Source organism: Gorilla gorilla, chromosome 4 (assembly GCF_029281585.2).
Source record: "Gorilla gorilla gorilla isolate KB3781 chromosome 4, NHGRI_mGorGor1-v2.1_pri, whole genome shotgun sequence".
NCBI lineage: Eukaryota > Metazoa > Chordata > Mammalia > Primates > Hominidae > Gorilla > Gorilla gorilla.
The window spans coordinates 54,624,464-54,639,963 of NC_073228.2; the positions used below are offsets into that span (position 1 = coordinate 54,624,464).

At 35.9% G+C, this 15,500-nt stretch overlaps 1 protein-coding gene across 1 annotated transcript in view; it reads left to right on the plus strand.

Moving 5' to 3' along the window:
- Nucleotides 1-15,500, plus strand: part of LOC129533810 (neurofibromin-like) — a 122,862-nt gene that overhangs the window by 9,543 nt on the left and 97,819 nt on the right. The window contains 3 exon segments of the mRNA XM_063705966.1: nucleotides 1,627-1,710; nucleotides 5,785-5,975; nucleotides 12,519-12,625. Coding sequence (XP_063562036.1) covers nucleotides 1,627-1,710; nucleotides 5,785-5,975; nucleotides 12,519-12,625 — 382 coding nt within the window.

Sequence of the window (15,500 nt, forward strand, 5' to 3'; positions counted from 1 at the left end):
GAGATGGTCCTTAGGTTTATTAGATAATATCCTAGTATGACATTGAAAAGACATGAAATTACCTTTTTGCCTTATTCCCATATTTTAGATACTTTTGTTCTATTTTATTTTTTAATTGACATACAATAATTGTACATGTTTATGGGTACATATTGATGTTTCAATACATATAATACATAGTGATCCCACTAGGGTAATTAGCATATCCATCATCTCAACATTTATCATTTCTTTGTGTTGGGAATATTGAATATTCTCTTGTTATTTGCCAGGCGCGGTGGCTCACGCCTGTAATCCCAGCACTTTGGGAGGCCAAGACGGGCGGATCATGAGGTCAGGAGATCCTGTCTAACATGGTGAAACCCCATCTCTACTAAAAAAAAAAATACAAAAACTTAGCAGGATGTGGCGGCATGTGCCTGTAGTCCCGGCTACTCAGGAGGCTGAGACAGGAGAATGGCGTGAACCCGGGAGGCGGAGCTTGTAGTGAGCCGAGATGCGCCACTGCACTCCAGCCTGGGTGACAGAGTGAGACTCCTTCTCAAAAAAAAAAAAAAAAAAAGTTAAGTATATAATGTTAACATAGTCATTCTACAGTAGTACAGAACACTAAGTCTTATTCTTCCTATAAAGCTGCATTTCGGTATCCTTTAACAAATCTCTACCCAACCCGATTCCCCCTACCCGACCCTTCCTTCCTCTAGTGTCCTCTCTTCTACTTTTTACTCTTTTTAGCTTCCACATGAGTGAGAGCATGTGGTGTTTAACTTTTTGTTTGCATCATCCTTGGTGTGTGGTGTTTAACTTTTTGTTTGCATCATCCTTGGTGTGTTTCCTTTTAAGAAAGTTGCTTACACAATACCCTAAACTTACAAAACTAGTAAACTGGAGGTGTAGAAAATCATTTACCTTCTTTATGGAAAAAATCAGTATTTTCCCCCCAAAATCAGGACCATTCATAAATACGTAAAGAGATTTACGGAAAGACATTTAACATTTTTTGTAGCTCCTCTGTTGCAGTGTGTGGGGCACAGTTTAGTATTTGCACATATGAATATGTGGCTGTGTTCCCAGTTAGATTGAAATATTTTAATATTTGGGACCCTCTTTTCAAAACAAAACAGCATTGTTACATTGGCTTTTATTTAGTGCTTATTAAATAAGTTTTCAAAACCATAGTCTCTTGTTAATAAATACATATGTAGTATTCATTTTGAGGATAGTGAGTACTTAAAATTCACTGTGGTGCTATAGCATGTTTTTGCTATAAAAATTAAGACTTTGATTATTTCGTGGCATAAAAGTATAGTTAAATCCCCAACTCAAGATTCTGGTACAGATCTGTATGCGTGTCTAAATCCTACATATTTTTAAAGCATGAAGCAAAACAGCATCTTTTACTGTTAAAAGGTTAATGGCAGACTCTAATAAATGCCATTTCTGTTTGCCTTAGAATTTAGTTTTTATGAGGATTAGGATAAAATCAGAAATAATATATTTAGGTATAGTATAATCTGGGAGATAGAAGACTATTGTTGATCTTTTAGTCTTTCACTTTTCAGATGTGTGTTGATTGGTAGCAGAAAGTGAAACTAACTTTTGTGTTCTGAATATCTTTTCTGTTAGAGAATATTTGGAGAAGCTGCTGAAAAAAATTTATATCTCTCTCAGTTGATTATATTGGATACACTGGAAAAATGTCTTGCTGGGGTAAGTAAATTGATCTTAAGTAGGCAGGCTTTGTGAATTTAATCTTGAGAATGATCTTATGTCCCAAAGTACAGATGTGGACCAAGAGGACAGTCATATGGACTTTTGTCTGAGACATATGAATATGAGTTTTGTTAATATAGCTGACCTGGTGACAGACAATTTTTCATGAGAAAATTCTCTCATCTTTTGTAAATTAAACAGATATTAAGTTTACTTATAAAATGTTATGTTTCAGCCACGTATCTGTCTCTCAGGTTTTAAGGAAATATTTTATGAAGAGATCACTATTTGATTTAACGGATCTCTCAGAGAGTTGTGGGAGAATGGGATTCAGAAGACCAAGAGTAATCTTGTATTTCCTCCTATATGAATATGATTTTAATATTCTACTTTTCAAATTTATGTAAATGAGAACTTAGAAATTAAACCTATTAAGGATAGATGTTACCTTGAGAACACTTGTTTTATGTAGACACACACATATGCGATAGGTATGTGGAGGAGGAGAGTACCAAACCATTATTTCTCTGGTTTCCTGTAAGTCGTTACCACAGTGTATTTCAACCATGACTTAATTTGAACTTTTTCAAGAGTATTTCTATTGTGTAAAGAAAGTATTTCTATACATCATTATCCTTAATTCTTCCTGGAACATGGTAAGAGTTTATATAAATATATAAATTAAATACCTCCGTTTTAATGATCTGCCTAGTCCATGTGTATTGAAATTAACTCATTTTGTATGTTCTCTCTTCCTTTGGCTCAGAATTCAGAATTTTGCTTTTATTCAGAATTGCTTCCCTCTTCACATTATGTTGCAGTTCTCTATAGTAAAACTAGTTGAAAGAGACCTTAATATATGAGGACTGATAGTGTGGTTGAGAAGTGTTGGTGGAAGCATTGGGATAGGGAATTGAAAAAAAAAATTGTCACAACTGTGTAACCCTAGGGAAGGCTGTAAGCCAAAAAATCTAAGCATAATATATATATGTATTTTTCCTTTGAGACAGAGTCTCACTCTGTGGCACAGGCTGAAGTGCAGTGGCACCCTCTCGGCTCACTGTAACCTCCACTTCCAGGGTTCAAGCTATTCTCATGCCTCAGCCTCCCAAGCAGCTGGGATTACAGGCATGCACCAGCATGCCCAGCTAATTTTTTTGTATTTTCATTAGCCATGGGGGTTCACTGTGTTGGTCAGGCTAGTTTTGAACTCCTTTCCTCAAGTGATCCGCCCATTTTAGCCTCCCAAAGTCCTGAGATTAGAGATGTGAACCACCGTGCCTGCCCTAAGCATAATATTTTAAATTTTCTTATTGACCCTTGACCATATTCCAAAATTGTGGAGACGGTGTTTATAAGTTTTCTACTTAAAATCGAAGGTGAGCTAGTTGTTTTTGCATGGTATTTTCCGTTAACTTGTGATATGCTGTTGTTCATATGTAAAATGGAGTGAAAGAGCAAAAGAGCTGTTACATAGGATGATGGAACTGAGAAGGTGGGCAAATTTTAAACTTTTCTTGAATCAGTTTTTTCCAGTGGTCTTATTACTTTGACTGCAAATTACCAGTATATCAGCCACACCCATGACTGAATGGTGGGGCGTGAGATCATTTATTGCCTTGTTCAGTTTCACAGCTTTTCTCCATTAACATTTGTAATTGAGAGGTAATGATAAATGTATTTTGGAGAATGATTACTGATATTATTGGCCTCTGTTTGATTTACTACTCTTTGAAGATAGCCTAATAGAAATGCTAATAAGTGGGCCTAGTATAACTTATATAATGCATATTATCTTGCCGTGCTCTACTGTTGAAAAATGTGTATGCTTTTTCATTAAATTTACAATTTAAAAAATAATGCAATTTATATTGAACAATTGTTTTATTTCCTTCAGTGATTTTACAGATGTTTCTTGATTCTTAGTTTTAAATCAAAGTAAATTGAGGCAGTTTAAGAAGAACGGAGCTCACAAGTACACGTTTGTCATATACATAGTTGGAATAGTTAAGTGAAAGAAAAATACTTACCAATATGTTACGACTGAAATTTTGTAGAATTTGAGGAATCTGAAGTATTTTTGTTCCTGTGAATATGACTATTATTTAAGATTTAATACTTCTCAGATTTTTATTTGTTAGAGTTAACATCTGTATTGTTTGGTTAGCCTATAAACAAGAAATAGGCATTGTAATGTGAATTCACAGGATTTGGGAAGTCTGTTTATGTACTGTCCCTATGTTCCAGTGTATTTGCATCTGAGAGTGCTTGGATTGCAGTTAGAGAATTGAGCGTAGCATACAATTGTACCCATTTTTGTTCTTTGCCATCTTGCTCAGTGTTATTAAAATTCTTATCCGCATATAGTTATCAAGACTGTTAGGTGAAATAGTGGTGTGGAACAGCATACCTACAGGATAGCTTATCCATTGATTGTGTGTTAATTGTAAAGTATATATTTACTTTACAAAGTAGAGATTTCACTGTTAACACCAAAGTTATCAAACTTGGTGTCAGTGACGGGACCACCTGGCCTTATGTTCTCATGGTGTGATGTAATATAACCTATAGTGAATCCCCTAAACTGTTTAACCTTAATCTAATCAGACCATTAGGTTTAAATTTTAGCTTACAGAAAATATACAGGCCGGGCGCCGTGGCTCACGCCTGGAATCCCAGCACTTTGGGAAATCGAGACAGGCGGATAGCTTGAGGTCAGGAATCCAAGACCAGCCTGGCCAACACGGCAAAACCCCATATCTGCTAAAAATACAAAAATTAGCCAGATGTGGTGGCGCATGTCTGTAGTCCCAGCTACTTGGGAGGCTGAGGCAGGAGAATCACTTGAAACCAGGAGGCAGAGGTTGGAGTGAGCCCAGATTGCGCCACTGCACTCCAGCCTGGGCCATAGAGCGAGACTCCGTCTCAAAAAAAAAGAAAAAAGAAAATATACAATACAGTAACTAGAAGAGCAAATCAACCTATGTCCCTGGGAAATAATTAAATCAAGGATATGGAACATTCTGTAAGGCAGCTGGCCCACTTAAATTCATGGGAAATAAGAGTGGTGAATATGGGCCAGGCGTGGTGGCTCACGCCTGTAATGCCAGCACTTTGGGAGGCCCAGGAGGGTAGATCACTTGAGGTCAGGAGTTCGAGACCAGCCTAGCCAACATGGCAAAACCCCCGTCTCTACTAAAAATACAAAAATTAGCTGGGCATGGTGGCGGGTGCCCGTAATCCCAGCTATTCGGGAGGCTGAGGCAGGAGAATCGCTTTAACCCTGGAGGTGGAAGTTGCAGTGAGCTGAGATTGCGCCCTTGCATAGAATAGTGAAACTAAGGAAACATCATGTTGCAATTGGTGAACTTTTTTGGATCCTTATTGAATAAAAATGCCTATGAAGGACATTTTGGGGGCAGTGGTGAAATTTGAATTCAGACTTGGTATTAGATGATACAAGGGAATTGTTTATTTTTCCTTGGTGTGTTAATTGTATTGAAGTTACATTAGAGAAAATTCTTACTTTTAAGAGATGCCAAGGCACATGGGGTGAAGTATTCTATTTATAACTTACTTTGAAAAGATTCAACCAAAATAAAACTACTTTGAGTAAGTAGTGTCTGTTTCGGTCAGTCTGCACAAAAGCAAGTGTGATGGCTCACCCAGGAATTTACTTAAATGTTAAGACAGATGACACAATGCACTCATCAATCAACATGACTTAAGTTGATTCTGTAATTGTAGAACTCACAGCAAACTGGGGATTCCCAGGGAAAGGCTCATTTGATGAACAAGAGAGCAAGCAGGAATGGGAGGACTAGTAAGGATGGCAGGGGGATTGAACTTTAATTGTGATTATGGGGTCAGAGATGGAGCCATCCTCTTTATTAAACTATCTATAGACAGATGTAGCAAATATGATGAAACGTTAACAGTTGTTAAATCTAGGTGGTGTGTATGTAAGGTGTTCGTTATTTTTGTTCTGTGTGTGTGTTTGAAAATTTTCATAATAGAAAATGTTTACAGGTAAAATTAAAGTTTAGAATAATGTGATTATTTCTATTTTAGCAACCAAAGGACACAATGAGATTAGATGAAACGATGCTGGTCAAACAGTTGCTGCCAGAAATCTGCCATTTTCTTCACACCTGTCGCGAAGGAAACCAGTGTGCAGCTGAACTTCGGAATTGTGCCTCTGGGGTTTTATTTTCTCTCAGCTGCAACAACTTCAATGCAGTCTTTAGTCGCATTTCTACCAGGTTAGTGTGTAAATTCCACATGGGACTACTGAAGTAATATGAATATTAGAAGTGTTGTTTTTTGTCTACATAAAAATAAAAAGTTAGTGGAAATGAGGTTTTTTTGTTTTTGAGACAAGTTCCGTTGCCCCTCACAGCAGTTTCGACCTCCCAGGCTTAGGTGATCCTCCTACCTCAGCCTCCAGAGAAATGAGTTTGTCTGGGCTTTCGTAGAAATTTTATGCATTAATATCTTTGACATTTTAATTGTGTAATATTGTGATATTGATATGTGCAATTAAATAAGAGCACTGTTATGAATGTGAAAGTCTAAATTTCAGATAAAAATATCTGCCGTGAGCAGGCTTTAAAAAACAATACTAGGTATGAACTTTTGGTTTGGCTTTTTAAACATATTATCCCTTTAAATGAAACTACCCAATCAGATGGAATAATTAATGAGAGTCGTCAAAATTCAAATACTTTCACAACTCTACCCTTTTTCACAAGATCTTAGGTTACCAAAAAACAAAACAAAAACAAAAACAAAAAAAACCTAAGTGATGTGAAAACACAAGGAAGTGAATAATTGCAAAGTAGAATTCTCCAGAAAGTGGACTGCATTTTAAAGGTATGTAAAATACTGCCATTTATTGAGTATTTACAGCATTTCCTTTGCTGTCTCATCCTCACAGTAACCCTGATGATACTTCCCTCATTTTACAGGTGAGCAAACTAATACTCAAAAAAGTTCAGGTGATGTGCCAAATAATGGAGGACCCAAAATTTCTAAGTCAGGCTGGCTTCAGAATTTATATTAGTTTCACTATACCAGATTGCTTCCCTGTCTATTTTAGCCACATTTTGATGAAATCCGTTTTATAAAATATACTTCTGTTTTTAAAGATTTATCAAAAATATAATTTAAGCTTTTATTGACGACTCAAAATCATCCTGAGCATTAGTTGTGATATGCTACATACAGGTGGAGAAATTACTATAGGTAGTGCCCTATGGAATAGAATTATAAGTGACAGTAGCAAGTAACTGCAAATTGTTGTTATGCACATGATTTGCCTTTCTAAGGCAAGTAAAGTCAAATAGGTTATTAACTTAATTAGAAACTATAGCACAAATTATTTAGTGATTCGTGAATGAAGACTAATACCGAATAGAGAAAAACAATCCTCTTTGTTGGTGCCTGCATCTTTGGCTCGTCAGTGTTGTACGAACAGTGGACTTTGATTAGTCAGATTTACTGATTCCCTTGTTGTTTTCCAGCAGGTGTGAAAGACAACATACATCACCATTTGAGAATTTGTGTTACGGTTTTTTGGGGGAATTGATTAACTTCAAAGTCCTGCAGTCTTTTTAATCAACAATGACATTTCTATAATTAAAATCCTAGGCAGCAATATTTTTCAACCTCAATGCAATTCTTGATCCAAAGAAAATTAAAGTTTTATTTAATAGTATATTATTGATAATGTTGGGTAATATTTATACGGTAGAAAAATGTTTTCATGAAATCTTTTGAGCAGTAACATTTTATATTCTGAGTAATAATACAGTGGTTGAGTCAGCAAGGTAACAAATACCTAGAGAATAGGAGGGTGGAAAATTGTATTTAATAAAAAACGCAAACCCTTTTCATTTAGGTGACTGCTAGGCCAGCCTTACTATTTGAAACACCTGTTACATTGAAGGTAGAAAGTGATACAAAAAAACCCAAATGTCTTTTAGTCTATCAATGCATGAACTGCCTTAGAGAACACAACAAATGTGCCACCTTGGAGAATTCTAGAAAATTTCTAGTCACCAAAGGTTTTACTTTATGGGATTTTGCAGCATTAGCACATGTAAAAATAGCAACTTTTGTTTATTTCCTGAATCTGGTTCACTGCTGCCGGAATAGAAACCAAGTGTCTAAAATTTTATTAGCTTTCAGAGGACAGACCGCTCAGAAATGGCATCTGTGAAATAACATTGTTTCAGACAACTGCATTTGCAGTTTCGTTTACCTTGTATCAGAAATAGGAGCTGATCTTGTTGAAGGATCACTCACCTAAAAGACCATTATGATGGTTTACTTTAGGTGGGAACATCTTATGCTGTCATAGTATTAGGTGACTTAAAATATGTGTGTGGCTTGAATGGCAGTTCTTTCTAAAGATTGATTTTATATTTTATATATAATAGATGGAATCAGTACCATGAAGATGTTTCATGTTTGTCCATTCTCCCCGTCAGTGTTTCTCCTTTAAGATTAAGATTGGGTTTTTATATTTCTGACCTTTACTTTTCTTTAGGGGAAGATAGGCTATAGATTTCTTTCTTTCATGTTTTTGAGACACAGACTCTCTCTGTCACCTAGTCTGGAGTGCAGTGATGTGAACATGTCTCACTGCAGCCTCGACCTCCTGGGCTCAAGAGATCCTCCCACCTCAGCCTCTTGAGTAGCCGGGACTACAGGCACGTGCCACCATGCCCGGCTAGTTTCTTTAATTTTTTTGTAGAGACAGGGTCTTGCCATGTTCCCCAGGCTTGTCTTGAACCCCTGGGCTCAAGGGATCCTCCTGCCTTGGCCTCCCAAAGTGTTGGGATTACAGGGTGTGAGCTACCATGCCTGGCTGGCTATAAATCTTAAGATAGCTTTATTTTTCTCTGGGAGTATACCATTTTCTGTGGCTCATAGTATTTATGTAGCGGAGTAACTGCTTTCTTCACAGAATTACTCCACAAATGCAGTTGATCTAGTTGTTTTGTAGTGAGAAGGTGCTTCAGAATATCTAATTTGATATACCACCAGAAGCAGAAAACTCAATGACTTTAAAAGTCATTTGGTTCTTTACAGTTTACTATTTGGTTCTATACAAATCTGTTTGTTATGGTTTCTTACTCCTGTTTTAAAAATAGTTTTCAGTTTTTGTGTATGTCTCTGATCAGTTAAAACATATTTTATGTTCTCTTTAGTATTGTTTAATATTGATTTGTTTGTGCTGATTCATTCATAGTGAATTGTTTCATCTCAGTTTTGGAATCCTCGATTGCAAAGTTATCTTTAGTGTGGCCTGTATTTTGTTTGAGAATCCTTGTAGCCTTGGGCTGAGAGAGTGTTCTAGTGATGGTTTTGCATTTGCATTAGCCAAGTGCCCAGTTCTGGAGCTATTTTTTTCTTAATTTCTCAGTCCCAGCCTGTATGGGCAGTACAAATTTGAACCCTAAACTCGTAGAAGGTAAACAGCTCTAGATGACTTTTTTCACTTTATCCAAAGTTTAGGCAGAGCAGGTGAGCTTCTTTGTGCTGGTAGGTTTTTTTCTTTTTTTCTTTTCTTTTTTTCTTTTTTTTGTGGGGAGTGGGGGCGGCAGGGGGAGTGCATTGTTCTTTCTAGTTCATGTTTTATGCAGGGCCCAAGTTAGAATCCTGAATTATTAGGGTACAAGGCTTTATATCCAGTCTCCATGTGGATGTTAAGCCCCAAGCTCGTAGGTTAAGGAGATCAAAAACCTCACTCATCTTTCCTTTGTTGCAGGGCCGGGTCATGTACTCGTGCACTTAACTCTCTGGTTTTCAGTTTTCTTCTTCTTTTCTGGACCTATACATTTAAAATATCTTTCAGTATGCCTAGTCTTTCTAGCTGTTTTAGTGATAGGTTTTCTACTCTTCATTTCTTTTGCTCAGACTACCCTTTATTTGATTTGTCTGCTTCGGAAATGATGTTTAACCTTCACAAAATACCTGCTCCCTATAAGGGTACCAGACTATAAAAGGGACAAGATTTTTCTCCCATTTTTCACAAACAACCACAAGAGTCAACTTTTCAGAAGTTGGTGTTGCTGATCTGTGATGTTGTGTTTTCTAAGGAGCCGTACTCCATATTTCTACGCGCTTTGCAGCATCTGTGGAATTTTTAGCATTCAGGACAACCTCATTCCCAGCTTGAAATGCTGAGCTTTTCTTACCCTGATGATAGGAAGAGAGTTCATATAAGTGCTTAGAATAGTTGTACTGTTAGCTGTAGTCTAATTAAAGCTAAAGTGAGTGAAAGGAGAATTTGAGAAGGAAGAATGGGATTGATTACATTCTTATCAACTGAAGGTTTAGTGTGATGATTAATAACTCCTTTGCAAATTGCACTAAATGATTGAAATTCAAGTTAACACGTATAAACTATAAGACCATATAGTATTTGTGCCTTTTCACCGTAGCTCTATTGCTGCATTTATAAAAGTTTGCAATTTAATTGTGCTGCTTATATTTTTGATGTCTATTAATATGCATAATGAGTATGCCTCATTAGGTAGCATAATTTAATAGATTAACAATACCAACTTTTGAAAATCAGCACTGTGGTTTTTGGTGTAAAATGGAAGAAAAGTTTAATTCCTTTTATTAACATTTAGGCTAAGTGAATTTCTTTTATCAGTTTCAAAATATCTACATATCTGTTAAGTGTTAAATGTTTCTACATTTGTGATAACTTCATATTCAACATAAGAGAAGCTTGGGTTTAAACAGATACTCCTGTCTTTGTAAGCTTACGTTCTACTGTGAAGGAGGGATATTAAGCAAATAATTACATAAACACGTGTACAAACTGTGAAAAGTGCAATGAAAAAAGGCTTACTCGGTTTTCAAATACAAAGTAAATGTACCCTGTGAATATAAAGTTTTGTTCGTGTTTCAAAAATGTAGTTGATAAAAGTAGAAGTTAGTAAAATCAAGCTTACTTATTATAGTTTTACTTTGAATTCAAGTTATACTTTTACTTGTAATTGGAAATATGAATTTTTAAAACTATTCATTGTGGAAAAATTAAAAAATACACATAGGAGAGAGAACAGTACTTCAAATCCCCACGCATCTCTTACCCCGCTTTAACTGTTTCCGGCATGCTATGGTTTCTCTTCCTCCCTTTTCAGTAATTTAAAGCAAACCCCAGATGTCATTTCACCTGTAAATATTTCAGTATATATCTCTAATAAATAGATTTTTAAGCATTTAACTATAATATTGTCATACCTATCAAGAATCATAATTCCTTAATATCATGCATTGCCCAATTTGTGTTTTTTTTCATTATCTCAGAAATGGCTTTTTTATTTGTTTTGTTCAAATTAAGATACAAACAGGATGCATACTTTGGAATTGGTTGATATTTCTCCTGAGCCTCTGTTAATCAGTATCATTTCTTCATTTCTTCACCTTGCTCTCCATTTTTTCCCATGCTGTTTATTTGTTGGCCTGCGTTATTTGCCTTTCTACATTCTGTATTTGGGTTTCAATGGATTCAGGTTCATTTGGTTGGGGGGGACAAGAATACTTTACTGATGATGCTATGTGGTTCCTAATGAATCACATCAGGAAACATGTCCTATTATTGACTTCTAATGTTATGATCAGTGATAGGATTTCGATGTTAGCAGCATTATGCATTCATTATACAGTTTCCCATAAATTTTTGCCTAATGTTTTTAGTAATCACTGATGATCACTGCCTGGATTCCACTTCACTGGGGGCTGCAAAATGAAAAGTTTTCTATTCTGTCATTCATTCTTTATTTTAAAATTGTGACTTCTATGAAAGATTTTTGCTTCATTGTGTGTTTTAGTTATCTTGCAATACAGTCCATGTAGGGAATGCAGGATACAGACTTGACTTTCATTATTCATTATCAGAATGAGTTGGTACCCTAACAGTTGCAAAAGGTTACCCATGAAGTTTTTTCTTTCAATATTATAATAGGCTCATGTATTTTAATTTATTGTATGTGTTTCCATTGTAGACATAATTCTTTTGATCCTCAGATTATCCCATTTGTGACGGTTGAGATGCCTAAAGTGCATACCTGTGTGATATTTGACATGACTCTGATAGTTGTTGATAGTTTCCATGTTTTCAAGCCCAAGGTGACCTGCCCTCACCTTGTGTATCTTTTGCCCCCATCCTGGAATTAACTAATTTTCCCAAAGAACCCTGGCGCCGAAAGTCGGAAATATCTAGACACCTCAATCTTAAGGATAAGGATGCTACGATGCTATGTTTACTGGATTATCATGGTTTCTTGTATCATATCCCTTAAGTTAGTTATGTTCCTTTAGGTTTTTATAAGAAATATTTATTGCCTTATTTTTATATGTGTCTTTACTCTTATGAACTCATCTTTGGGGGAAGAATCTGTTGAATTCAGAATTTAGAGATACCCTAAGACTTTTTTTGTTTTTGTTTTTTTTTAAGAGATAGGGCCCACTCTGTTACTCAGGCTGAAGTACAGTGGTGTGATCACAGCTCATTGCAGCTTCAAACTTCTAGGCTCAAGAGATCCTCCTCCCTTAGCCTCCTGAGTAGCTGGGCCTATAGGTGTGTGCCATCATGCCCAGCTAATTTTTGTATTTTTTTTAGAGATGATGTCTTGCTATGTTGCCCAGGCTGGTCTTGAACTCATGGCCTCAAGTGATCCTCCTGCCTTGGCCTCCCGAAGTGCTGGGATTAAAGGTGTGAGATAGCACACCTGTCCCCTAATACTTAATTTGATAAGTTATTTTTGGTTTTTACTTTTTAGGTTACAGGAATTAACTGTTTGTTCAGAAGACAATGTTGATGTTCATGATATAGAATTGTATCAGTATATCAATGTGGATTGTGGAAAATTAAAACGACTCCTGAAGGGTAAGTTTAAATGTATAATATATCTGAAAAAAATCACTGGGTCAAAAACCAGTATCATGAATGTACTAATTATATTAATCGTGCTGAACTAGAACATCAAACTGGATTTTATAATGACATTTCCTTGTGAAATAACCAGTAATACATATGGTTAATTATTTTTCAATCTTTGAAAATAATGCAGTAGAGAAAATGAGCATTTTAAATCTTGGCAATGGAAAGTTTTGCTTAACTACCATTTTTGTTTTCAATACAGAGAATGCAAGGGTGCTATTATTTCATTTTTCTGGAATTTGATCTCTCAAGGCAGGCTATAGGTTACAGAAGCTATCTGTTTAGCTGTTATAGCGCTTTACAAAATTGTCTGTAGTGGGATATCAAAGTTTTATTGCAGAATGGAACGAGGAGATTGTGATGTTATGGTGAGAGGATGAATTGAGCCAGAGATTTCATTTCTGACATTTCTGTTTTCAGCTCTCTACTGACTGACTTTACAGCATTACAAAGTCCCTTAACCTTCCATTGGCTGGTTTTGTCTCCTTGTAGAACAAGTCAGTAGTAGTTCCCCATGGGGATATTATAACACCTAATATGTGACTTTAAAGCTTTGGAAGTACTTTACATGATTATGTGGATTGAAATAAATGATCAGAAGGAATTGAGATATATTCTGTAGTAAGCAGTGATGTGTTCATGTAAATCAGATATCAATGAGTATTCATAAACTGAGTATGAATATCTAAATTTCATTTTACAAAAAAATGTTTTTTAGTTTTTGGCATTATTAGACCCTGGCTAATTTAGATATGAAACCTTATACAGTTTACACATATTTTTATTTGTAACTTAAGGAATTGTCAAACAATAATAATTTTAATATCTGACCTAAAACAGATTGAATTATATTAGCTTCAGAAACGTCAGTTCTGCAATGTAGTTTTCAAAATACCTGGTTTTGTTTTCTTAATATTTGCTTTAAACTCAATAACTATCTCACCAGAGATGTAAAAAGGCAATACCTATATAGAGGAATAATATAAAGCTGTGTTCTATTCATATTACCCTTGTTCATTACCCTTGTTCATACTTTATGATTTTAGGTCATTACCATTGTGAAGCCAAGCAACAATTAATTCAGTAACCTTAATAAAGGAAAATATAGGGATGATTTTAGCTGTTATGCCAAGATACAAACATGTGGACAGCAATTATTTTAGATTATAATACACCGCCATTGAATTAATAGTTGAGATTTGCAAGATTTTAATATCTATTATTAAGTGTTGAGCAGTTGAGGAACTGAATGGTAAAATTTAGAGATCTCTGTGAATTAAAGTTAAGAAGTATTAGTGGGATTTTATGATTTTTCATAACTATTCAGTGATGTTTTGGAAACAAGTCTAGTCCAGGTTGCCTGTGAATAGATGTTTATAAAACAATAGAAATGTTCTATCCATAATAATTAATTGAAATGGCTCTTGTGTCCAAATAAGAGAAACTAATTGAATGTGTGGGTAAGTGACTTTCTTTTATACTGAAGTAACTTTCCCATTGAATGCAGCTCCCTCATAAACATAAATTTAGAATATATGCTGATAAATATATAAAGTATAAAACCAATATTAAATAGGCCAGCAAAAGATGGCTCTTGGTGACAGTGGTAGAAGGAATGCACCCTTTCAGTAATGAGTAGTAAAGGTAGTAATGTGTTTTAAATACAATTCAACAAGCATTTGTTGAGAAACTATGTATAAGAAGCCATGCTAAGTGCTGGAATTACAAAAATTAATAAAATATGGAATCTGTCCCTAAGGAGCTCATGGCATGGTTTATGAGACAAGTGATGTCATTATCAATTTATTTGTGGAAAAAAAACTATGATAAACTCAAATAGGGTGAGTGTAAAGTGAGAGAGGAAGTATATATTTGTTTGAGGGGATGAGAGATGAGCAAGATGTGAAGGTACAAGAATAGGTCAGATCATTTTAATAAAAATATGGCCAGGCCTGGTGGCTCACACATGTAATCCCCACACTTTGGGGAAGCCGAGGCAGGAGGATTGCTTGAGCTGGGGCAACATAGAGAGACTCCCATCTCTACAAAAAAAAAATATTAGCTGGGTGTGGTGACACGCACCTGTAGTCCCAGCTACTTGGGAGGCTGAGGTGGGAGGATCACTTCAGTCCAGGAAGAGGTTGAGGCTGCAGTAAGCTGTGATCGTGCCACTGCATTCCAGCCTGGGTAACAGAGTGAGATCCTGTCTCTCTCTCTCTCTCTCTCTCTCTCTCTCTCTCTCTCTCTCTCTCTGTCTCTCTCTCTCTCTCTGTCTCTCTCTCTCTCTCTCGATATACCTATCTGTATATAGATATATCAATCTATATGTATGTATCCAGATCTATCTATAGATATATCTGTATCTCTATAGATATATCGAGAGAGACAGAGAGAGAGAGAGAAACATTTGTTATATTTTCAGTCTGCGCCGGGCCTTGTGCTATGCAGTTTGCATGCCTTTTCTCATCAATTCTTACAATAACCCTGTGACGCAATACTAGTATTAATATTATCATCTCTTGTGTAGATGAGGAAACTGAGGCCTAAGTAAATTTCCAAAGTCACAGAGCTAGTAATTGTTCAGTAAAGATTGAGTTCACATCTGCTCGTCTCTAGAACCAAAATACTTGACTGTTGTGCTTATGAGTTCTACGAAGCTTTATTTTAGTGGCCCTGGGAAGTGATAGAAAGGCTTTGAGGTAGGGAATACCTTAATCAGTATTTTATTTTAGATATACCCCTTTGCTTGAAATTTGCAGGATGGCTTGGTAGAGGGTTACCTGAACTTCTGGGACTTGGTTATACAGTAATATAAGTGAGA